Source organism: Myxocyprinus asiaticus, chromosome 4 (genome assembly GCF_019703515.2).
Source record: "Myxocyprinus asiaticus isolate MX2 ecotype Aquarium Trade chromosome 4, UBuf_Myxa_2, whole genome shotgun sequence".
NCBI classification, from domain to species: Eukaryota; Metazoa; Chordata; class Actinopteri; order Cypriniformes; family Catostomidae; genus Myxocyprinus; species Myxocyprinus asiaticus.
Window position 1 is genome coordinate 19,787,310 of NC_059347.1, and position 25,018 is coordinate 19,812,327.

General features: G+C 37.7%; 2 protein-coding genes across 8 annotated transcripts; both read right to left on the reverse strand.

The window, feature by feature from the left end:
* Nucleotides 1-2,108: 2,108 nt before the first annotated feature.
* On the reverse strand, nt 2,109-7,324 carry LOC127439144 (zinc finger and BTB domain-containing protein 26-like). 7 transcript variants are annotated; one of them, XM_051695263.1, is made up of 3 exons: nt 7,225-7,319; nt 3,746-3,789; nt 2,109-3,658 (listed from the first exon to the last, which is right to left on the reverse strand). In XM_051695263.1, the coding sequence occupies exon 3, from the start codon at nt 3,650-3,652 to the stop codon at nt 2,420-2,422; it is 1,233 nt and encodes a 410-aa protein (XP_051551223.1). In that variant the 5' UTR covers nt 3,653-3,658; nt 3,746-3,789; nt 7,225-7,319; the 3' UTR covers nt 2,109-2,419. The 7 variants fall into 7 exon arrangements, with proteins under 7 accessions (XP_051551223.1, XP_051551213.1, XP_051551230.1 ...); XM_051695253.1 differs by having other exon boundaries at nt 7,198-7,318; XM_051695270.1 differs by having other exon boundaries at nt 7,236-7,317.
* A 1,942-nt stretch (nt 7,325-9,266) lies between these two features.
* On the reverse strand, nt 9,267-23,348 carry LOC127439621 (keratin, type I cytoskeletal 18-like). The gene is made up of 9 exons (XM_051695824.1): nt 22,953-23,348; nt 22,745-22,827; nt 22,466-22,622; nt 18,761-18,925; nt 18,458-18,583; nt 16,358-16,575; nt 16,200-16,225; nt 9,849-9,960; nt 9,267-9,516 (listed from the first exon to the last, which is right to left on the reverse strand). Exons 1-9 carry the CDS (start codon nt 23,346-23,348, stop codon nt 9,474-9,476), a joined length of 1,326 nt encoding a protein of 441 aa, XP_051551784.1. The 3' UTR covers nt 9,267-9,473.
* Nucleotides 23,349-25,018: the final 1,670 nt, after the last annotated feature.

The following is a 25,018-nucleotide window of genomic DNA, read 5'->3' on the forward strand; positions in this document are numbered from 1 at the left end:
CAACGTGTAATCTTAATGGCTCTTTAAAATAGGCTTCAATATTATACGTATGTGCAAAACGTCATTTCTTAATTCTTTCTTTTGATTTTAGTGTAAAATAATACCAAGACATTTGGTTATGAGAATCACCCAGATGTTTAATGTTTCAATGCTGTTGGCTTTGGTTTATCTGCATATATGATTTTTCTCTCTGTTAAAGTTTCCTGGTGTACTTGCCTATTGTATGTCCAAATCAACAATCGACCAGTTCACACACTGTGTTGCTCTTGGTGAGGTGGCATCTCAAGAATCTAGATTTATTTATTTTTTTCTAGTTGTAATCAGTGCAAAGGACAAATTCTGACTTTTGGGAAATGTGCAGGTATTAATTTTCACACCGAATCATTTTGATTTTAAAGTTGGTGTCAAAGTACGTGTTAACTCAGTATGTTAGGTTTCATTTTGTTTTTATGTTTTTTTACATAGCCTACAGCTACATGTGACATGAAATAACTTAAAATTACTTGTCTTTACAGTCCAAGGGTAATTATAACAGAAGTTCACAAGTGAGCAGGACTGGATGATGACCAGTATGCTCAGGTACTGAGTGAAAATCGAATGCTTTGTCTAATGAGAGAAACTCTCTAGTACACTATGATGCATGTTTAAGATAAATAGAAACTACCATTAATTATGTCTTCTCTGCATTGCTCCAGTTCCTGGAGAAGTGCAAGGTGACCCACACTCTCAGCAGAACAGGTGAAGTTGAGGAAGTAGCTCATGCCTATTGCCTTCCTGGCATCTGATGCTGCAACCTTTGTAGCAGGTGTCAACCTTGCAGTAGACGGAGGTCGACACGCAATGTGTCCGCGGTATGCGGACCATGACACAGTTGTCATAAAATAGTAAAGAAATAAACACAGTTGGACCCAGTCTGGACTTTTAAATGCTTTAATCTAGAATAAAGCTATACATATCCTCCTTTATTTCATATATATATATATATATATATATATATATATAGCATCATATAGTTTCCAACACCCACATGAATGCACATTTCATTCAGTATCTGCTATTTTTTGTTAATGAGTCACAGCAATGTTCTCAAAGGTATCACATTTTTACACCAACGGAAGTATGGAAACATTCAATATAGACAAAGAGTTACACACAGTGCCCAAATACAGCTGTTTCCAAATAAGTAATACATTAGCACTCCTCCACATAGCTAGCATTACACTGTTGACTTGGTCAAAAATTAAATATGGTCTGTTAGATATACTGTAACAGTATATTGTAATCTTTACAAAAGATATGACCCTGTCAAATAATGCCATAACAGCATTCAATACTACAGTACATATTGTTTTTCCTCACTTTCACTGCAATGTGAAAATAATTAAAGAAACCTGACTATGAATGTACACATACTGCCCAATTAGCACACAAGTGATTTTGTTAAATTTCGAAAACTCTTTTTAATAATTAGGGCTGCATGATTATTCAAATAAATAATTGAGATTACAATTACAGCTGCCACAATGAACTAATCGTGAAAAGTTTCAATGGACCCTTTTCACAGAGTGTGATGACGTGTTTCCACCTTATTTAACATCGTAAATCTGGCAAACTTTTTATATAAGCAATTGTTTTTAATTATTTTGTGTACATTTATAACCATATACTTGTACTATCACCCTGCAATTAGTTTTAAAAAACAAGTTCCCACAGGTGCGATAACCACTGAGAGACAGTAAATTTGCCATCTCTCTTCTGACTGTCGTAATCCACCACTATCCATATTTTTCTTAATTTGGAAAGTTGTGGAAACATAATCATGGCATTTTTCTTTTGATGTTGGAGCAAATGGGTTAAGCAAAAATTATATCTGCCGTGGTCTCCCATTCACCTTTATCAAAGTTTACCCTGCAGTCGTTTGCTTCCGCCTTCCAAAACCCTAAAGTATGAAAAGGGTCCATGTAGGTCTACTCGTGCTGTATCAAAGTTTTGTATTTAATTTTCTATTTAATGTGTGTTTTTGCAGCAGTTGACCATTGTAACCAATCACAGACAGGTCTGTTGCTTGCTTTTTCTGTGTATAATTTAAACTGGTAAAAAAAAATACATATGTTTTTTATTCAAAGGGGGCCTTAGTGAAGTTTACCATTTAGGCCCTGTTTCATTTATTGACAAAATGACTGTGGAGTAATTCAGAATCATTTCTCTGCTTGTTTTGAATGTGTAGCCTACATAAAAAAATATGGCATGCAGTTGATCCACATATTTTAATGTAAATTGAAATTAAATAATTGACAATGATTTTTGTCATGATCGTGCAGCCCTTTTTGGAATATGTATTTACAGAATTGCCTGTATCTGCAAGACAAACATGTGTCTTGTGTATATCAATGTAATAGTTTTAGATTTTTCTATGAATTTATAGCCCTTCCAGCAAACTCCCTTCATTGGCATTGTCAAAACTGTTCTTGCCATGGATTTGCTTCAGGTGTTTGCGGAGAACTGGTTTATGTGCAAACACCATGTCACAGTAATTACAACGGTGGGGTTTGTCCCCACTGTGTAGGTTCAAATGGTCTAGCAGTGAGCACTTCTGAGTGAAAGTCTTTCCACATATTTTACATTGGAAGGGCTTGATGCCAGCATGCACACGCATGTGCCGGTGCAGGTTTCCTTTCTGAGTAAACGTCTTTCCACACAAGAGGCACATAAACAGCTTGTGCATCTTCAAATGATTGGCGTAGTTCTCCAGTTGACGAAACACACGAGCACATTTTGGGCACTGGTGGTACCACTGCATGCCTTTGTCGACATTCCTTGAGCATCCCCAAAGGTTCCCCTTCCCAGACCCACTGGGCCCTGGTGAGGAGAGTGAATATTCAGCAGCAGGGTTAGCCGAAATCCCAGAAGAGCGGGTTTCCACTGTGGAGTTTATCAGGGAGTGTTGTGGCTCTGGTGAGCGGAGTGTTGGAGAACGAGTTGAGCAATTCTGGAAGTTATCGGGGATGTCTTGCAGTCGGTTATCTATTGATTCCACCTTAACAATGCTAATGGGACTGTCTTCTCTGCTCCTGTTCTGAGAGTTTCTGAACATAGGTGGAGATTTTGACTCTATGATAATATCATCATCCTCCTCAAAGTCATCTTCCCCATCATTGTTCACCTCATCTTCTTCATCACATAATGTCTCCACAACAGGTTGGGCATGCTGTGCGTTAAAAGCCGATGGCTGCCGAGATGATGCACGCTCATCTTTGACCTCATTAGGTTTTATAAATTTATTTAGAGCTTCAGTGCACTGCTCTACAATATGACCCATCTGTAGGAAGCTAGCAACAGTTAAATAGTGTACTAATTCCAGCTCAGGAAACTCAAGTGTCCCAGTGTAGCAGGAGTGAAGAAGTCTCTGTCCAACATCTGCGTCCTGCTGTGTAGATATTTGTACTTCGTGCGAGTCCTGAAGGAAAAACTGGTCTCTGAGGAATGGGGAGCCGGCAGCAAATACCACTTTGTGTCCAGGCACTTCTAAGTGATTAATGCGGACAATTACATCGCAGAAGCGTCTGTCTCTACGAAGAGCATCCATCTTTTGAAGCATGGAGTCCCCAAACGTTGGAAAGGTGAATTGCAGGATCACCCCGTCCTGAGCCATTGTACACTGCAAATAAGCGGAATGCACAATTGAATACAAGTAACACGTTTTACCCATATTATAACTAAAAGGTTATTCAATCAAATCTCTTACCCGTGCCTCGCTCCGTTATTCCACTTTAAGACGCACGTATTTACCTAAACGACATATGAGATGCATAAAGGTTTAGTTTTTCTTTTTTTTTTTTAGTTATGAGATGCTGGCTTATATTATCTGATAACATGATCGGTTTGAGTTGTCACAATGATGTTAGTATAAACCTTTTTCACAACAGCGCCATATTTGATTTTTGATGGGAATGAAAACGAGGCATATCATAAATGTATTGCTAATTTATGGAATCTTTTTAAAAATGTTTTTTATAAAAAATTATCACATAAACCAAATTTTACTCACCTTAAAATAGAAATAAGACATTATTTTAATTAACAGTAAGGCGAGGTGTGAATTTTTAAGACTTGTATCTTCCTTTTTGATTCTTATTATATGCCTTGTGTAAATATATATATATCATCCACAACATTAAAACCACTGACAGTTGAAGTGAATAACATTTATTATCTCGTTACAATGACATCTGTCAAGGGGTGGAATATGTTAGGCAGCAAGTGAATAGTCAGTTCTTGAAATTCATGTGTTAGAAGCAGGAAAAATGGGAAAGCGTAAGGATCTGAGCGACTTTGACAAAGGCCAAATTGTGATGGCTAGACGACTGGGTCAGAGCATCTCCAAAACAGCAGGTCTTGTGGGGTGTTCTCAGTATGCAGTGGCTAGTACCTACCAAAAGTGGTCCAAGGATGGACAACCGGTGAACTGTCGACAGGGTCATGGGTGCCCAAGGCTCAATGATGTGTGTGGGGAGTGAAGGCTAGCCTGCATGGTCCAATCCCACAGAAGAGTGCCCATGTTTACCCCTGTCCACTGCCAAAAGCGTCAGAACTAGACCATGGAGCAATGGAAGAAGGTGGCCTGGTCTGACGAATCACGTTTTCTTTTAGATCATGTGGACGGCCGGGTGCGTGCGTGTCATTTACCTGGGGAAGAGATGGCAGCAGGATGCACCATGAGAAGAAGGCAGGCCGGTGGAGGCAGTGTGATGCTCTGGGCAATGTTCTGCTGGGTAACGTTGGGTCATGGCATTCATGTGGATGTTACTTTGACACGTACCACCTACCTAAAGATTTTTGCAGACCACGTACACCCCTTCATGGCAACGGTATTCCCTGATGGCAGTGGCCTCTTTCAGCAGGATAATGCGCCCTGCCACACTGCAAAAATTGTTCAGGAATGGTTTGAGGAAGATGACAAAGAGTTCAAGGTGTGAATTGGCCTCCAAATTCCCCAGATCTCAATCCGACTAAGCATCTATGGGATGTGCTGGACCAACAAGTGCAATCCATGGAGGCCCACCTCGCAATTACAGGACTTAAAGGATCTGCTGCTAAGGTCTTGGTGACAGATACCACAGGACACCTTCAGAGGTCTTGTGGAGTCCATTCCTCGACAGCTCAGAGCTGTTTTGGTGGCACGAGGGGGACCTACACGATATTAGGCAGGTGGTTTTAATGTTGTGGCTGATCTGTGTATACAGCCTTCTAGACCTACTTATGCTTGAAACTGTCGATATACCCTTTTTGAAAGTTCTTTTTTTTGGGGGGGTTGTTAAAATGGGACAGTTCTGTTGTCTTGTTGTACTTCTTGCAGCAAGAGATATATACACACACACACACACACACACACACCAATCAGCCACAACATTAAAACCACCTGCCTATTATTGTGTAGGTCCCCCTCGTGCTGCCAAAACAGCGCCAACCCACATCTCAGAATAGCATTCGTAGATGATATTCTTCTCACCACAATTGTACAGAGCGGTTATCTGAGTTACCGTAGACTTTGTAAATTCGAACCAGTCTGGTCATTCTCTGTTGACCTCTCTCATCAACAAGGTGTTTCCATCTGCAAAACTGCCCCTCACTTGGTGTTTTTTGTTTCTGGCACCATTCTGAGTAAATTCTAGAGACTGTTGTGCGTGAAAATCCCAGGAGATCAGCAGTTACAGAAATACTCAAACCAGCCCATTTGGCACCACCATCATGCCACTGTCCAAATCATTGAGATCACATTTTTTCCCCATTCTGATGGTTGATGTGAACATTAACTGAAGCTCCTGACCCGTATCTGCATGATTTCATGCACTGCACTGCTGCCACACGATTGGCTGATTAGATAATTGCATGAATGATTGTTGGTGCCAGATGGGCTGGTTTGAGTATTTCTGTAACTGCTGATCTCCTGGGATTTTCACATACAACAGTCTCTAGAATTTACTCCGAATGGTGCCAAAAACAAAAACATCCAGTGAGCGCCAGGTCAACAGAGAATGGCCAGACTGTTTTGAACTGACAAAGTCTACGGTAACTCAGATAACCACTCTGTACAATTGTAGTGAGAAGAATATCATCTCAGATTATACTATTCTGAGATGCGGGTTGGCGCTGTTTTGGCAGGACGAGGGGGACCTATACAATATTAGGCAGGTGGTTTTAATGTTGTGGCTGATCGGTATATACGGTATTTATATATATATACAGGGTTGGGGAGTAATGAAATACATGTAATCGGATTACATATTTAAAATACAAAATATAAGTAACTGTAATCATTGGTATTTAGAATACAGTTACATTCAAAAAGTATTTTGATTACTGAAGAGATTATTTTGCATTTTATTGTAATTTGTTTCATTTAATATTTTGTCCTTTCAGATGGAAAACATTTATACATATAAATGATGCGATCCAAAGTGCGTTTGAACAGCGGTGAAACACTTTCTTATAATGTGTTACATTCATACGAGCAGACAGAGAAGTACGTTTGAAGTAAGTTTGGAGCACAAGAAATAGAAATAAACCTTGTGTAAATTGTCAGCTTTACGCTAAGTTAAAATGCTATTTCTAGCCATTTTACATGCACGTTACAAAGCATGATCATATTTTTTTATCAAGAAAATTCACTTTGGATCATAATTTTTTTTTTTCTAGTAAGACCTTTGATATAAGTGCAAAAATCATATTCTTGATAATAATTTTTATATTGTTTTCCTGTAAAAATATCTAATATTTAGTTTTTTCAGAGAATGTATTTTTAACATGTGTATTTTGTCTTACTGTACTGGCAGAGTTTTTATAGTCAAAACAAGTGAAAAAATCTACCAGTGCTGAAGAAGTAATCCAAAGTATTTAGAATACGTTACTGACCTTGAGTAATCTAATGGAATACGTTACAATTATTGATTTGTAGACAAAACAAACTCCAGACAACATGAGTTGTGGAAAATTAGATGAGATCTAGGACCTTTATTAATTAACAGGAGTTGTATCCGTAGGTGCCATTAGGTAAGTCTATCCCTCACAGCCTCATTTTCATTCACGTTAAAGATCAATGATTACGCTCCTGTGAATAGGGTCTTCAGGCCTGGAAACACTATAGAGCTAGAGTACAAACAGTAGATAAAGGACAGTAATCAGTAGCGGAAAACTTACTGCGAAGAAACAATGGCAGGTGCTTACTTAAAGAATACCTGTGACAATTGTTTTTCTCGGTCTGAGCCTTTAACAATACGTTGTCCTGGAGATGAAACGCCTGTGTTTTTCATGTGTGGCATGAGACGGAAAAGGAAGAGCAGTGAGCCAGAGGAACTTCCCGATTGGTTGGCGAAATTTAAAGGGGCAGGAGACAAATAAAGGTGACTCGGTGTAAATAATATGTTTTGTTTATGTAGAGCTTTCCATGATCTGAAGCTCACTTTTCAAAAGACAACAAAGAGTATAGTTAAAAAAATACCATAGTAATTAACTAGAAAGTCCATAAATCAACACTGCCTTATACAGTAAAAGAGCAACAAAACAAATCAGTGGGGAGAGGAGGTACTGTAAAGAGGTGATAGTATTTTTACATCTTAAGGATATTTCTCACGAAACCTAACAAGACAATGTCCTGGTACGATTTAACTCCAACAAATAATAATATTAAATTATATATTGCATTTAGAAAATAAAGCAAATATTTTAGAGCCATAGAGTTGTTTTATATATATATATATATATAATAATCACAGGAAGTATCACCAATCACTATATTGAAATACATTACAATAGGAACAAAAGAAACCTGTTCTATTTGCCGAAGGCACTGGTTTGGCACTGATTTCACTATTTTGAATGCAGTTGTAACCAGTGTGTAAACTTTACTGTCAGTAATATAGCCTAAAGTAGTACCTTGTAATGGCATTTGTTACAATTATTATGCTGGAAGAAAATGCAGTCTGCCTCTATGTGAATTCCACTCAACCCAATTTGTGCAGATACACCACTTCAACCCAGACGGCTTAATTATCATAGAGACGAGCACACATCCACACCTTTGTGTCACAGCACATGGGTTATCACTTCCTCTCAGAGACATCAAAGTATTATAGCATAGGATGGGAGTGGCAATGGTCTGTCAAGAACCACCCTGGAAAAATAGGCACCAAAACTTTTGTCAAATCAATTTACATCAGGAGCGTAACTTTACTTACATCGAAAGCCTAATTTACATTATTGTTGGCAAATGTTTTTACAAACTACATAAAGGTATGAGTTTAAGATGTTCATTGTTTAGTCTGACTCCACTTTATCCATCATGTACTTTGTCACTGCTACACTGCTGCACTGCAATAAAGACTTCAGCATCTTCAACTCAAGACCAAGATGTCCTTCCTGCTTCCTTTGTGTATTTTTTTCTTACAATAACAATCGTTCACAAACAATGGCAAGGTGGACCTACAGGTTCAGATAGCAAAATATGATCTAATGTTTCATAAGAGACCAAACAATACATTTAGAATCACTGAATGCACTCATACACTCTGGCTGATCAGTCTAAAGTTTATTGTCAAAACTCCTTTGTATTAGATAGATTAGCATGTTTTCCCATCATATTGTACATTGGTTTGCATATGGGATATACCACATAGGGTGTTAAAGGAGCTGCGCTCCAGACTCTGAACATTTCACACACCTCTGTTTGTCATATGTGCCCTCTATATCAATAAAATATAAAAAATACAGATTGTTTTTCACTAATGCGTTTTTTTTTTATTTTATTTTTTTATCTGCCCCATATTATTGTTTTTGAGTGTTATGTTACATTTCTCATCATATATGCACAAAATGGTTATCCCAAATACTCAAGATATATATTGTTTTAAGGCTGTAAATTCAAATGATGAATAGAAAAAAATTTCAGTTATCATTTAAAAGGAATAACAGATTCTAGTTTTCAGGTCACGGATATATGAAACTGGTCTGTGTCCATAAAGATATAATGCAATAACATACTGTAAACCTGGCACTGTAGCATTTAATGGAGGAAAAAAAAAAATAGGAATTTTTATTTACTTTTTGTTAACCACATAAATCTTCGATCTTACAACCTCAAAATAGATGAGATTATTAGTGCAGTTATCATCTGTCCAACCAAAGTCAAGGCACTTGTTTGCCACGTATAGAAACCCTCACAAAAGCATGATATTTGAAACCACAGAGTTTTGGTGTCAGGGCTTTTTCGGTTGGTGGTTCTCAAACTGAGTCTCTCTTCATTTAGTCCTTTGGCTCAGTTTCCCACACAGTACCATGCACAATCACTGTAGCCAGACAGGTTTAAATCCCAAACCACAGCTATACATATCATTTTTCTACCAGTCAGTTAGTACCTCATTCAGGATATCAGCTAGTTTCGCATGTATTTTGTTTCACTGTCTGATTTTGTATTACTCTTAAATGACCCGCTCTATTGCAACTCGCCGCATAGAATCAGACCTAGAGAAGTGAAGAAAAAAAAGATATCAGTGTACAGGTTCCATAGTGAATGTAAATGTAAAAAGTGTAAAAGAACAAAGACATATATGAAAGAGTGTTTGTTAATTTTCTAAAGCCCTTTACATTTTTATGTAGCATACCTGAAGGAAACTAACTGATAGTAAAAAATCAAGACAACTGACACATCACTTACTTATTAATGGGAATGTTTATTTAGTTTCTATCAAAACATTATGAACAGAACACTGTTCTTGTGATTTATCTAATTAACCACTGATTACAAAGTACACAAACATGGACTGTGATCAGTGTCACTTGTGAGCCAGACTCACTTTTTTCGTTCCTCTATCTGCTCCACTTCACTTGATTCATCCACCACCTTTCCATTTACCATGGTCTGGGTGACCACCTTGACAATCTTCCTGGTTCTCACTTCAGGCTCTTCTTCAAGGGCAAGAAAAACAACACTTTTAAAGTCTTTTAATTATTTGGCAATTAGCGTGGTCTAATCATTTCCATATGATTAACTTTGTAACACTTTAAAATAAGGTTACATTTGTTAACATTAGTTAACATGAACTAACAATGACTACTTCTACAGCATTTATTAATCTTCTTGGCTAATGTTAAGTTGAACATATACTAACATATTATTTAAATCAAAAGTTAATGCACTATGAACTAACAATGAACAATTGAATTTTTATTAGGTAACATTGACAAAGATGAATAAATACTTCTTAAAAATATATTGTTCATTGATAGTTCATGATACCTAATGCATGTTAACAAATGTAACTATTATAAAGTTGCTACTAGAGTCACAGGGTCAAAGAGTCAAGAGACAATTACGGTATAACTAAACTTAATGGGATCACATCATACTTTTTTTCTGTCTCTAATTTTATTTCCCTTGTGGTCCACTTATAATGTTACAAGCTGTTTTTGCAGCTGTTTGAATAAATGGTTATTTGGGATTGTTGAAGTGTTTGGAGTGAAACACACTACAGAATGTTGTTTAAAATTCAGAACACGGGGTGTAATAAAGTACATACAATTATACTTAAGTGAAAGTATGGATACTGAGTGGAAATTTTACTCAATTAAAAGTCCAAGTATCTAGCCAAAAACATACTTGAGTGAAAGTAAAAAGTATTTACAATAAATTGTACTTAAGTATTAAAAAAGTACAAAGTAAAGTTTTTCCTAGCTAGAATGAAATCAAGAGAGGAGATTGTGTGAGAGAGGATGTTGTTAAATTAGACTGGTTTGTTAAGTGGCCATATTACTCTCTCTGACGACTGTCATATTTCTCTCCCAGTGGCATTTGCAACCTGGTCATAGAATCATGTTACAATTAAAAAAATTTTGCATAATGATTTTTATGTGGCCTGTTGTATGTAACACGCCAATTTCCTGGTGGAATGAACACTAGAGGCACTAAAACAACAATGACTTTTCACTCTGTTCCTCACACAGAGCTATCTTATGACATAAACACATTTACTATAGAGCATGACTCATTTTAACATTTGCATTACATAACCATCTACAGTTTCAAGCTGGTTTAAGTGTGATCAAATTGTGCAGTTGCTCAACTGATAGCGGTGCATGTGCGATACAAAGGACCGGGGTATGAGTCCTGAAGAGCACGTGAGTTGAAACATGAGCCGAAAGTGTCATAGAAGCACCACAAAATTTGCTTTTTATGACACTATCGGTTTTGTTCAGGAGACCATTTCACTCAGTGGACATTTCACTTTGGAACTACCCTGAGACGTGTAATGAACCACTTGCAAAAACATTGCCACAGTCACGCAATATTTGTTGCATGAGAGAAGGCACTCATGAAATGCGATGTCAGAGCACCCAGCCCCTTATGAATTTTTTTTCAAAATAAGCTTTGAAGAAAGTTAGTAATGTTGTTGATTTTGTGAATGGTTTTCTGAAGTTTGCTATCAAACCTTGCTGTTGAGCAGATGGATGAATTCAATAAAATTCATAATTAATATTTACTCAGTTTTCATTATTTGTATTGTTATCATTATCATTGCTGGTTTTATAGTTATTATTATAATTAATAGTTGCCTAACAACAACAATAACATCAACTATAATAATTCAGCAAATAGGGAGTAGAAATTCATAGATGTTATTTAAATATGAAGGCAAGTGCAGAAATAAATGACATGTACACATTTAATTACAAAGGCATTTTGTTTTTATATATATTTCAACATGAATGATCATTTTTGAGCTCATAACTGTCCAATCTGTAGAAGTAGCAGGCGTAGAATAAAGTTTATTTCAAAAACCATCAGTGTTTCTCACTTCGTGCTCATAGTTTTGAATGAATACATCACATTCAGTCAGGCGGTCACATACAGTCTAGTGGCACTAATATTTCAACATATCCGAAGCTCAAATCAGATCCAAAATTCCACCTTTGCATACGGTCAGAACTCCACACAGCCGACGTGCGACACTCCATTTGAATTGGCTGACCTCTGGTCTGTCATCTGTCGTTTGTCAGATGCAGTGAAAAGGTGGCTTCAATCCAGTAAGACAAAATAAAATGATCTGCAAAAATGTAGTGACTTCTCAAGTTTAAATAATTGTAAGGAGTTAAAAGTACTATTTTTTCTTTGGAAATGTAATTAAGTAAAAGTACAAGTATTAGTTTAAATTGCACTCGAGTAAAGTTCAAATCCCCAAAAAATATACTTAAGTACAATACTTAATTATTTTTACTCAATTACTTTACACCCCTGCAACGATGTGACTTTATGCTGCCTCAGTAGCCTGTCCGAAACCAGTTTCCGGAGGTACCTTCATAAGCAAACAAAGTCATTGACTGATAGGTCAGCGAGGCGACAAGGCAGCTACCTTAGGATTCAGATGCAGCCATTATCTTGAGTGTTATCCACGGTTTTCCTGAGCAACCGCTGGGCGTAACATGATGATTCTAGTTGCCTGTTTTCTGTTTCTGGTCTCGAGACACAATTTAAAAACTACCGAAACAAGTGATCCATACGGAGAACAACAACCATTTAAGTGTTATTTGGAGTCAAAATTTATTTCAGGCTCAACTTGTGCAGGTTTTGGCTGTCATCATAACAACTTAAAGTAGTTAATGATATCAACGTAACTAACCTCAGACCATCGCGTCCTCATTTCCTACCTACCCACTCAGGTGAGGCACTATCAATAAAAACGGTCATCTTGACTCTGGGAAGTATCGCCACATGTGTTGTTTTGACCATTTTTACAAATGTAATACTTTAGGGAACAACGGGGGTAAAGGCTTCCTGGGGTAAAAGTCTCCTTTGATTTTATTTCCTCCCAAAACACTAAATAGCAACAAAAACTTCCACAGGACTTTCCTAAACACCTATTTGTCACTACACACTGCAAAATATTCCTGATCCATGAGATCAGTGCATGCAATGTCTAAAGGTTGATTTTGATGCAGTTTGATTTTTTTGTTGTAAATATTGCATATTTATGTAGCTAATGATTATCCTGGAAATTATCACCCTTATTTTGAGACAAAATACTTATTTTCATTTTCAGTTTTAAGGTGGACAGTTATTGGACAGTTTGTCATGTGTATTTTGTTGATTCATGTTTTTCATGTCTTTTATTTTGAAAAGTTTAGTTCCTGTTTCATGTCATGTGTTCCCTTGTCATGTGATTTCATGTTTTCCCTCCATGTTCATGTGTCTTGTTTTCATTGGTTCATTGTCTTGTTATCTTGTTTAGAGTTCTGTTTTTTCATTGGTTTGTTCTCCCATGTCCATGTATTTATACCCTCGTGTTTTCCATTGTCCTTTGTCAAGTATTGAATGTTGACGTAGGTTGGTTCATCGTCGTACCAAGTCAAGTCAAGTCAAGTCAAGTCAAGTCAAGTCAAGTCAAGTCAAGTCAATGTTTATGTTTATGTTTATGTTTTGTGCCACTTCACATTGGATTTCACGTATGTAAATAAATTGCACTTGGGTTCATCTTTATCAAGTCTTCATCGTCTTCGTCATTGCAAGTGCCAGCAGCACATCTTTACAGAATACTTGACTGACTAAATGAACCCAGCAATTCAGCTCCTCCGCCTACATCAGGGGAATCATCCCCTGGAGGACTATGTGGAGGACTTCTGCACTCTGGCCTGCCGGGTGGACTTCAGTGAGGTTGCCCTGAAAGACTGTTTCCGATTTGGACTGAGTGAGCCAATCTCCTCTTTAATGCCTAGCAGTCGCAGTTCCCTCAGCCTGGCTCTGTTTATCGACATCGACCTGCAGATTATTGGTTCCACGTTCACTGTGGGGGAGGCGGATGCCGAGCCAGAATTTCCCGTCATAGCCGCTGAGCCAGAGTTTCCCGTCATGGCCGCCGAACCAGAGTTTCCCGTCATGGCCGCTGAGCTAGCACCATCTTTTGCCCCGGATCCTCAGCCTGCTCCATGCCACATCACAGCAACGCCTCAGCCTGCTCCATGCCACATCACAGCAACGCCTCAGGCTGCTCCATGCCACGTCACAGCCAAGCCTGAGCCTGCTCCATGCCACGTCACAGCCACACCTGAGCCTGCTCCATGCCACGTCACAGCCACGCCTGAGCCTGCTCCATGCCACGTCACAGCCACGCCTGAGCCTGCTCCATGCCACGTCACAGCCACGCCTGAGCCTGCTCCATGCCACGTCACAGCCACGCCTGAATCTGTTCCACGCCTTGTCATGGCCACATCTGAGCAGTTGGACCTGGAGATGGTTCCCGCCCTTGTACCCACCCTTAGTTCTCCTGAGCAGGCAAGGGGAACTATTAACCCTCTGACCCCCCCTGGACCCTCCGAGCCCTGGACTCCGCCTTGGCCTGTCGGTCCCTCAACATTGCCTCAGTTCTGCGTTCCCTCAGCTCCACTGCAGTCCTTCAGCCTGTTGGCTTTGCCGGGTCCCTCGTCCCTCCGGCTCCTCCTTGATCTGTCGGTCACCTGGCTCCACCTTGGCTCTCCAATCCTCTGGCTGCGCCTCGTCCCTCTGATCCGTCAGCTCCACCGGGGACCTCCTTCCCTACGGCTCTGCCTTGGTCCTCAGTCCCACCGGCTCTGCCTCAGTCTTCCGATCCCCCAGCTCCTCCGGCGCCGCCTTGGTCCTCCCTGCCTCCGGCTCCACCCTGGCCCTTTGAGTCTTCGGCTACTCTCCGGGTATACAGTTCTCCATGGCTCCGCCCCTCGAGCTTCTCACAGCTCCGCTTTCCATGGCTCCACCCCCCCATGGGCTCCGCCCTGATGCCATGCTCCATGACCTGCCAAGCCATGCCTCAAGACCATCCCCCATCTCCCTATTGAACTTTGAATATTATGTCATGTTTTATGTGTTTTTGTTCATGTGTTGGGGCGTTGGGAGCCGCCCCTTATTGGGGGGGGATATGTCGTGTATTTTGTTGATTCATGTTTTTCACGTCTTTTATTTTGAAAAGTTTGTTCCTGTTTCATGTCATGTGTTCCCTTGTCATGTGATTTCATGTTTTCCCTCCATGTTCATTGGTTGATTGTCTTGTTTAGAGTTCTGTTTGTTTATTGGTTTGTTCTCCCATGTCCATGTATTTATACCCTCATGTTTTCCATTGTCCTTTTTCAAGTATTGAATGTTGATGTAGGTTGGTTCATCATCATACCATGTCAAGTAAAGTCAAGTCAAGTCAAGTTTATGTTTATGTTATTGTTGTTTTGTTTTGTGCCACTTCATGTTGGATTTCACGTATGTAAATAAATTGCACTTGGGTTCATCTTTATCACGTCTTCATTATCTTTGTCATTGCAAGTGCCAGCAGCCCATCGTTATGCAGTTATTGAATTATATATATATATATATATATATATATATATATATATATATATATATATATATATATATATAATTCATTATATTCAATAAATGTCCAATCAGTGAAAGGATAGTATTTGGGGTAAAGGGGCTAAAGGCCCCTATTAAACACATTGTTTTTCTTAAGTGGGGCGAATATATTTGTTATGAAGAATGTTCAAAGTGGGCTCACATTGACTGATCCAATAACAACAGAGATGAATTTGTTTATAGAATACTTAAGATGTAATGGAATGTCAAATGTGATTGAAATAAACAAGAAATTGCACACCCTTTTCTGAAGTGGTTATTTTGAATCAACATGATCTTAATCTGTTACTAATAAAAGCGTCTTGTTGGCTCAAAAGTATTTGCACAAGTTGATATTGATAAATTGTGCCCTATAACTATTGCCCTATTAATATAAACCCCCCGGGGGTCTTCCGAATGCTTTATTTTATTTTTTATTTAAAGGAATATATATATATATATATATATATATATATATATATATATATATATATATATAAAGCCTTCTGCTGTTATTTCTTTTCACACAAATTATTACTTTGATATTCGATAAAAGGAAATTTATTTCTTGAATCTTGATACACTTTTTGAACAGAAAAAAGCTAATTTCCTTAAGGTGTGCCTTTAGCCCTGTTGTCCCTTAAACATCACATTACCCACTAAGAATATATGCCGATGTGAGTGAAACACTGACTGGAGACTGGAAATTGAAAACAGGCTAATCGTGGAAATATTCCGCATTCAGGAAAAAGGTAAATAGTATTGTATTACAATTGTCCATTCAGAACAGACTTACTTTTAGGTGGAGGTGGTTCTTTTATCCTGAAAATCAGAAATGAAACAAATGACACAAATTATTGGGTATGTAAGAGACAATCTTCCCTTAGAATTGCCTGTATTGTGACACTAGAAGACAGCATTTTTCAACTTGACAAAAAATAAGAATCTTCTTACACTTCCTCTCCATCCAGCAGTCTCCTGTATGTGGCGATCTCCAGCTCCAAATTCTGTTTGATTCGCAGCAACTGTTCATAATCAGTTTTAATTCTTTGCATATCCAAATGCAGCTGTGAAAGTTCATCCTCCAACTGTGTAAGTGCACCCTGAAGTCGTTCAATCTCAATAGTGTACTTTTGATTCGTCTCTCCAAGGTTCCCCTCAAGAACACCAACCTGAGGTGAGCCAAAATGTTCAGTCAGTAATGAGATAGTAAATGTGCAAGGTAAAAATGATTGATGAATTGCTTAAGGTTGAGATTATTAGACATGAGTGTCAACAAGAATGAATTGCCTGATCTATAAATGGTATGTGTGAACAATTAAGCCTGCTGAAAAGCCCTTATCACCTGTTCAGGCCATGTGAAGTATATGTTTTCTGATGTGGTTTCAGACTGTCATCACTTGAGGCATCACATGCGTTATAGAATGATTTATTATACATGTGTAAAAGTGTTGAAATATGATGTTTGTTTGTATCAGAAAGAGCAGCAGATGGAGCAGATTGTGGTTTCCTGTGCTGAAGAGATAGCCTTGACATGTTCTCTGACCATTTTGTAGAAAAACTAATGAATACACAATTACAATTGTGAAATTGAAGCAATACTGTATATTAGTGCTTATATATAACCCACCCGAGTGCTGCAGGTAGTCACAGCTGTGCTGATATTCAGTACAACAGCACGATTGAGAGAGTGATGTTGCTTTTATGCAAAAGTTCTGCAGTAATTTATTTTTAGAAACAGTTTGGCCAGTTATTTTTCTATTTTTGCTCCGCTAATGAAAATAGTTCCAAACCAAGCCAAACCACTGCATGTCGCAAAGCAATGCAAAAAAACACAAAAGAAGAACACGATGGCTCAAAGAGCTCACTGAGACAATCAGTGGCCTTTAAAGGAGTAGTTCACCCAAAAATTAAAATGTGTTGTACGTTTATGAGTACTATAAGATAATCTATTTCAAAGTGGCAAGCGGGTTGAGAACTTGAATTGTTTTTGCCCTATCAACAAAGCAAGTGTGCCACTTGCTGGGTTTATATCCACATATTTTTATGCGCATTTTGAGATATTGCTTAAAAACTGCTGGATGTAAACACTAAAACGTGAATAAAATCTCCAAAATATGCATGAGAAATATATATGCTCGCTTGAGGTAGATAAATCTTTTATTCAATAAGAAGAAATGCACATAAACTATGATGGAAACACATTTATTGTATGATCCCCTATTTATTAGGAATACAAGATGTGCGTTAAAAAAATTAATGTGACTGAATAACTTGTTCATATCTGGGCTAACCAGTGGACCAATCAATGCATCTGAAATGTTGTTCTGGTCATCCTGAAATACTGCTGTCCTGAAAATCCAAAGCCTGCATAGAGTTTGTAGAGCAAATAAGCTGTACTGTTTGTTGAATGCAAACTTGAACTGTGCCGAGGAGCAGGTTTATTAACACTTTTGAAAAATATCTTAGAGATCTGCACAGTAAATTCATAAGGATGGAGGAACGCACAGATATAGCGCTCCCAAAACTGTGTGGCATGCTGTCACTCCCAGACATGAGACAAAGTTCTTTACGGTTTTTGTCTGTGTGCTCTAAACCTTGAGTACTTTAGTAATAAAAGAGTCACTGTGGCTACAATTTCTCCAGAAGTGACGATTTTGTTGTTTTGAACACATGGAATGGAAACGCGGCTTTATTCTTACATTGTTTTTGTGATATAATGGTTTTTCGCATAAATTAAATTTGCAACTTGGATGGAAACATAGCTACTGTGAACGAACTTCTTTTATAGTGCTTTATTTCTCATCAAAGCCTATCATATGCTTTTAGAAAACTTGGAATATGATGCATGAGCCTCATGGACTACTTTTATGATACTTTGGGTCCTTTTTTAAACATTAAAGTGAGGCACCATCAACTGCCATTGTATTGAAAAGACAGACTGGGATATTCATTAAAATTTTTCCTTTTGTGTTCATAAGAAAATAATGAAGGTCTGGAATGAGGATTTTGCTGATAAAGAATGTTTCATCATTTTAGCATCGTTCATGTCACCTGTTTGCGCAAACTGTCCAGTTCCACCTCTAAAGCTTGCAGGAAGCGTCGTCTTTCATTCAGCTCACTTTGAGCGCAACGCAAAGCCTCATTACTCTCCTTCACCTCTGACTGCACGGTCTCCAGCTGTCACACACACACACACACACACACACACACACACACACACGCACCCAAGGTGTGCTTATTGTATTACAGAACACATATTCATTCAAACACCTGTGTTTGCATTTAAATCAAGAATCTAAAAATAGATAATTCAGGTGCGCAGGTTGTGGATTATATTCTGGATTTAATAATTACCTTCTTCAGGTACCACATCTCAGCGTCCTCTTTGTTCTTCTGTGCAATCGCCTCGTACTGGGCCCTTAGCTCAGCCATAATGGCTCCTAGGTCTGGGCCCTGGGCTGCATCCACCTCCACATTCACTTGCTCATTGGCTAGACGGGTCTTCAGAGAGCTCATCTCCTTCATGGAGACAGAGGTGATGGAATCGTTGATTTAATACAGTGGTTTTAAAAGTTTGTTTTCTTAATAAGTACCCCGAAAAGTATTTGGACTCTTAAGCCATACTTGAAATGTATGAATTTAATGGCATCTGCAAGCAAATTATACTAGACCCAATTTAGAACTAACTTCACTTAGCCATTATTTGCCATTTTAGCAAGTACTTTAAACCGTGGTGTATGGGTTAGGGATAGGTTATGGTTAGGGTAATGTCAAGGCCATTGTTAATGGATGTATGAAGTCAGTTACCATCAAGATCAAACAGGTGTCCTAGCCCATTAACCACAGGCAGTGGCGGACTTATCATTAGGCAAAGGTAGGCATCCGCCTAGGGCCCCCAGAAGCCAAGGGCCCCCTAAAAATACAAATAATCTGCTTTGTTATTATCATTAATGCTAAAATGCTCAGACAGTTTTGTGTGATTTCACCGTATACTCTGTTGCAAGTTATTAGTTAAACTACATTGTTTCTAGTTCAGTTTGGTATGAATTTGTGGAGAGAAAATTTGAACAGAATCGAGACTTCCTAAGGCAGGGCTAGTCAGCTGGCGGCCTGCGGGCAAAATGTGGCCACCCAATCATCTTTGTCTGGCCCTCTGATCTGAAATACCATAGCGCTCTCTGTGCAAAACTCAGCGTTCATAGGTGCGAGCCACAGCAATCAGCAGTGAGTTTAACAACGCTCAATGGCGCATGCGACAGCACTCGGCTATGATCAGTTTTGCGGACCGGAGCAAGCGTTTAAGCTTTTCTGGCGATAGTTTAGTTATACTGCTTTGCTAAAGATGGAATGCACTGTTTAGGTGAGCATTTGATCATGTCTTTTTCAATCAAATTTATTTATATAAAATTGCTTTGTTGTGTGGAGTGCGGTCAAATCTACAGATGGAAAAATTATCACCGCAGTTGTAATAGAAATGGTGTCAACATAAATGCACATCTTAGGCAACAAAAGAGAAATTGGTTTTGAAAACCGACTGTTCAAAGTAAATGCACTGAAAAGTTTGCTTTTATTCACTATTCTTGAAGTACCTAATGATCGTGTCTCATCTGTTCAGGGCCTGTAGGGCTTGGAAAAAAATGATAATGTGAAATTGAACCTGCAAATATCCTGATTATATTTTGTTCTATACAGCTGTGAGTCAGCACTCTCAATCACGAACAGCATCAGTTTGTTGTTCTTTTGGCAATGATTACCTACACAAAAATCTGGCTCCTGCACTGGCTATTGTTAGCAAATTCACAATATTTGTAGGACAAATTTTTTCCTCACTGAACAGGAATAAATAAATAAAATTATCTTTATAGATAAAATGGAAGTATAGACATTTTCTCACTTTTTTTTTTCTCCAAAAAGTAAATTCAATTTAAATGCATTCTTAAGTAAACATGACATTTCTATATGGCCATTGTTTTCATATGTGGGTTGATAATGTGAGAGGGCTTTAGCAGATCTAAATGTTTCTCCTCAGTTTTAATCATTTGTAAACAATAGCCCTAAAATGTTACAATTATATTATGTCTTGTTTTTTATAGTAAAGTTTATCAAAAATTATTTGTTATTTAAGACCATAAGGCCTGTTTGTTCTTCAGCCAGATCTTATGAAGGAATTTATGGCCAGACCTTAAAAATGTATAATTCAATATACAGTGTACCCTGTGACTATTTCAATATGAATAAATGCACAGTATTTTTTTGAAAGTAAAATGTTACTTGCAATGAAAGTGTTAGATAAGATGAATACTGAACAATATTTTGGCCCCCACTAGTTCACCTGGATAATCTGCCCTGTCCTAAGGTAACACTGTCTTTCCAAACAGATCAGTTTGCTGCACAGCCTGCACCACCACCTGCTGCTGCTTCCACAAGCACAGCACTCACTATAGTCACCAATACACAGTGTTGAATATAATTATGATCTGGCCATTGACACTTATCTGACTGTTGACACGTTTTCGCCCTATTTAGCAGCATAAATTTAACAAACTTTTTTATGTTTTCAAATTTAAATGTTGATCAAAGCCTCCTGGAAACGTGCAAAGTCAACTTTTAGTCTAATAATCTGGATATAGTTAACTCAAGGTCAAGGAAAAGTGCATTAAGAAAGAGAGAGAGTGAGAAAGAAAAAAGGTATTGAAGTGGTATATACTGTATTGTAGTTCATAGTAGCCAGATTGTGTTTTTATAATGTGTTGTCAGACATTATTAACAACTCTGGAATATCTGGAAATAAAGGGAATCAACAGAGAGTTAAATAGTGAAGTTTTCCTTGGATGCCACGTGTGTTGTTTGCACAAGCGTTGCAGGAAAATTACGTTGCTGTGGAAAAAGCTGCTTACTGACCGAGTCACGTGTATACGGGAGTAATGTATGCCACTTATACAGTGCATGTAAATGGGAACGCTGTTTTCTCGCAGTAACACGCTTTCTTGCAATAAGCCGCTTTCTGGTGTCCATGTAACCATAGTCAGTGATATCTTTCAGGGCGTAGGAATGTTTTCTCCATACCATTCCATAAAAAATTTTAATAATAATAATAATAATAAGGCTTACAGCACCTTTAAGAGATAATCAACCTAAATGTGTGTCATCGAAGAGGGCCCCATTCTTGTACTTTGCCTAGGGCCCCCAGATCACTAAATCCACCCCTGACCACAGGTTTAGTTCATCACAATATCTGTGAACATGTTCCACTATGTTCAACAATCAGAAAGTGTCCCAAATTCTTTTGTCTTAATTTTGAACATTAAATCTATTGTTTTCATTTAAAACATAGTGTGCTTGGACTATCTTTCCTCAAAATAAATACTAATTAGGTATTCTTGTTATTTAATGCATTGACATTCATACAGTTTTAAGTGTAGCTTAAGTGTCCAAATACTTTTTTGGAGGTACTGCACAGTATGTGGCACATAAATATTGTGTTGCAGTACATTGATTAAATGGTGAATCAAGGCTTACAGCTCTGTTCTACATGAAAACATATTTTGCTGTAGAATATAGGAATATATGCCTGCCTATGTGACTACTTAGTAATTAATCTGTTTAGAGTTAAATGCAACATTTCAGTGGAAACACACCTGTCTGTCCAAACACTAGTTCACCAACACTATAGGTCAGAACTGATATTTTTGTGGATGTGGGTATGTAAGAGTGTGTTCCTAAACACTGTTTATTCTATATATCTGTCTAAAAAAAAAGTAGCTTGAAATGGGTGTTACTGTTTACAGCACAGAGGCTTTCCATCTGTCAGAATGACTACTGTGGGAGATAAGGAAAGTGTAACATCTTTGCCCACTAAAGAATAAAATAAATAAATAAATAAATAAAAACATTTAGAAAATGTTGTACTGATTATTTTAAAAAAATTGGATGGTTTCTTACATGACTATACAGTCATTTCTAAGATCAAACTACTATCCTGGGGGACAAATGCGTGATATATCCTGTTAAATAAATATGTATTATAATGCATTTTTATGTGCCGGTTAAGAATTTAACCTCATCATGATTCTTCTTCAGGAAGTAGAGCTCCTCTTTCAGACTGTCCAGGTCTCCTCGGAGGGTTGTGATGATCTGATCATGATCAGATTTAGCCCTTCTCAAGGCATGACAATCTCTCTCAACTGACTGGCAAAGAGTAGCTTCTGCCTCCCATCTGTTCATAAAGAAATAAAATATACCAAAACTTACTTACACATTAGTACAAAAGACAAAACATTTCATTGTAGTTCTTTCTCAGGGATTATAAAAAGAAGTAACAAAAAGCGCAAAACTCACTTGACCCTAAAGTCATCTGCCGCAAGCTTGGCATTGTCAATCTCCAGCATTATACGAGCGTTCTCTAAGGTCTTTTTCCTCACCTAGAGAGCAGAAGTGATGACAACAGTGTATAAAATCTAAATGCTCCTATGTAATGACATCACTTAGCTCTGAATGGAACTCTTAGTTGCACTAGATCACCTGACATTGAGGTAAAATCACAAACCTCTTGTCCAATTGCATGTGCTTGAGCCATCAGTCCCTCGATGTCATGACCCTTGGGTGCACGCTCAATCATCAGCTGCTTAATCTTCATCTCCAGGTTAGCACTGGACTTCTCAAGTGAACGCACCTTTTCCAGGTAGCTGGCCAGTCGGTCATTTAGACCTTGCATGGTCTCTTTCTCACTGACACCAACTCCCAAACCATTCAGTGAGAGGTTGCTCAGGATGTTTAGGCCATTTCCAAGAGAGGTGGAACGAGACAGGGACAAAGTATTGGCTGAGGAGAGGGACACTGGGACTCTAGAGCGCCCCCGAAACCCACCGTCACGCAAGGTCATGCTGGAAAATGAGGGTTGCCGCCCCAGAGAGTAGCTATGCGTAGAGAAACTGGAGGTCATGATGCTGACAGAGATTCTGTGTGTGCAATGATGGTGAAGAAATATTGACAGAGGTTCATAGTTTGTAGCTTAATGTACAAAGTAGTTACACAGACAAAAAGACCTGAATATATGTAATATATATATATATATATATAGTGTGTGTGTGTGTGTGTGTGTGTGTGTGTGTGTGTGTGTGTGTGTGTGTGTATACAGTGTTGGGGAGTAACGAAATACATGTAACGGGATTACGTATTTAAAATACAAAATATAAGTAACTGTATTCCACTACAGTTACAATTTAAATAATTGGTAATTAGAATACAGTTCCATTCAAAAAGTATTTTGATTACTAAAGAGATTACTTTGCATTTTATTGTCATTTGTTTCATTTAATATTTTGTCCTTTCAGATGGAAAACATTTATTCATATAAATGATGCGATCCAAAGTGCATTTGAACAGCGGTGAAACACTTTCTTATGATGTGTTACATTCATACGAGCAGACAGAGAAGTAAGTTTGAAGTAGTTTTGGAGCAGAAGAAATAGAAATAAACCTTGTGTAAATTGTCAGCTTTACGCTAAGATAAAATGCTATTTCTAGCCATTTTACATGCACGTTACCAGAAACAATCATATTTTTTTATCAAGAAAATTCAGGTTAGATCATAATTTCTTTTTTTCTAGTAAGACCTTTGATATTATGGCACAAATCTTATACTTGATTATAATTTTTTTAATTGTTTTCCTGTAAAAATATCTAAAAATCCTTAAAACAAGATCAATTTGATTTATCTTGTTTTAGAAACAACACTGCATAAGATATTTAGGTTTTTCAGAGAATGTATTTTTAACATGTGTATTTTTTCTTACTGTACTGACAGAGTTTTTATAGTCAAAACAAGTGAAAAAATCTACCAGTGCTGAAGAAGTAATCCAAAGTATTTAGAATACGTTACTGACCTTGAGTAATCTAACAGAATACGTTACAAATTACATTTTACAGCATGTATTCTGTAATCTGTAGTGGAATACATTTCAAAAGTAACCCTCCCAACCCTGTATATATATATATATATATATATATATATATATATATATATATATATATATACATATATATTTATTTCACGTGCCATAGAAAGTCCATATTGTTAGAGTCTGATTTAAGGCCTGAATATTCTGATAATATACTCTCAATAAATTACCAAGTATCAGTTATGGGATTTCTGCAATTATTTTGCATGTGCCTAGACAACTATTTATCAACCTGTAATATTATACAGCCATGAATAATTCGATTTAGAAAAGTCTTAGCTTGATGTGATATCAATATATTGTATTCTCATGACAAAATTAACTATATTCATTTAACAAAAACAGGTAATTGTTTGCAAATAAAGAACAGAGAAATTGTGCATTTGAAATAGTACTTACACAGATTGTCTCGAAATGTAGTGCAGAGCCTGTGTAATATTGTGTCCTGTAAAGGACTAGTGGCATGTATGTAATTGTTCAGGTGTGGCAGAGTATTTATGCTGGGACTGTTCTCAAAGAGCAGTTAGCTATGGAAATATATGACCAGCCAATCACATCACTCCACAGGTTCCTTGACCGAAACCAATAAAACACAATGCAATTCTCCCAAGGCACAATCCACATATTGCATTGCATTTCTTAAGCATATAAT

Excerpts from the sequence above, each read along its gene's own strand:
- LOC127439144 (XM_051695287.1), bottom strand. The coding sequence starts at position 3,652 with ATGGCTCAGGACGGGGTGATCCTGCAATTCACCTTTCCAACGTTTGGG.
- LOC127439621 (XM_051695824.1), bottom strand. The coding sequence starts at position 23,348 with ATGACCTCCAGTTTCTCTACGCATAGCTACTCTCTGGGGCGGCAACCC. Across the intron at positions 18,584-18,760 it reads AGATGTGGTACCTGAAGAAG|CTGGAGACCGTGCAGTCAGA; the intron begins GTAATTATTAAA and ends TGTGTGTGACAG. Across the intron at positions 9,517-9,848 it reads CAGATAGAGGAACGAAAAAA|GTCTGATTCTATGCGGCGAG; the intron begins GTGAGTCTGGCT and ends TCACTTCTCTAG.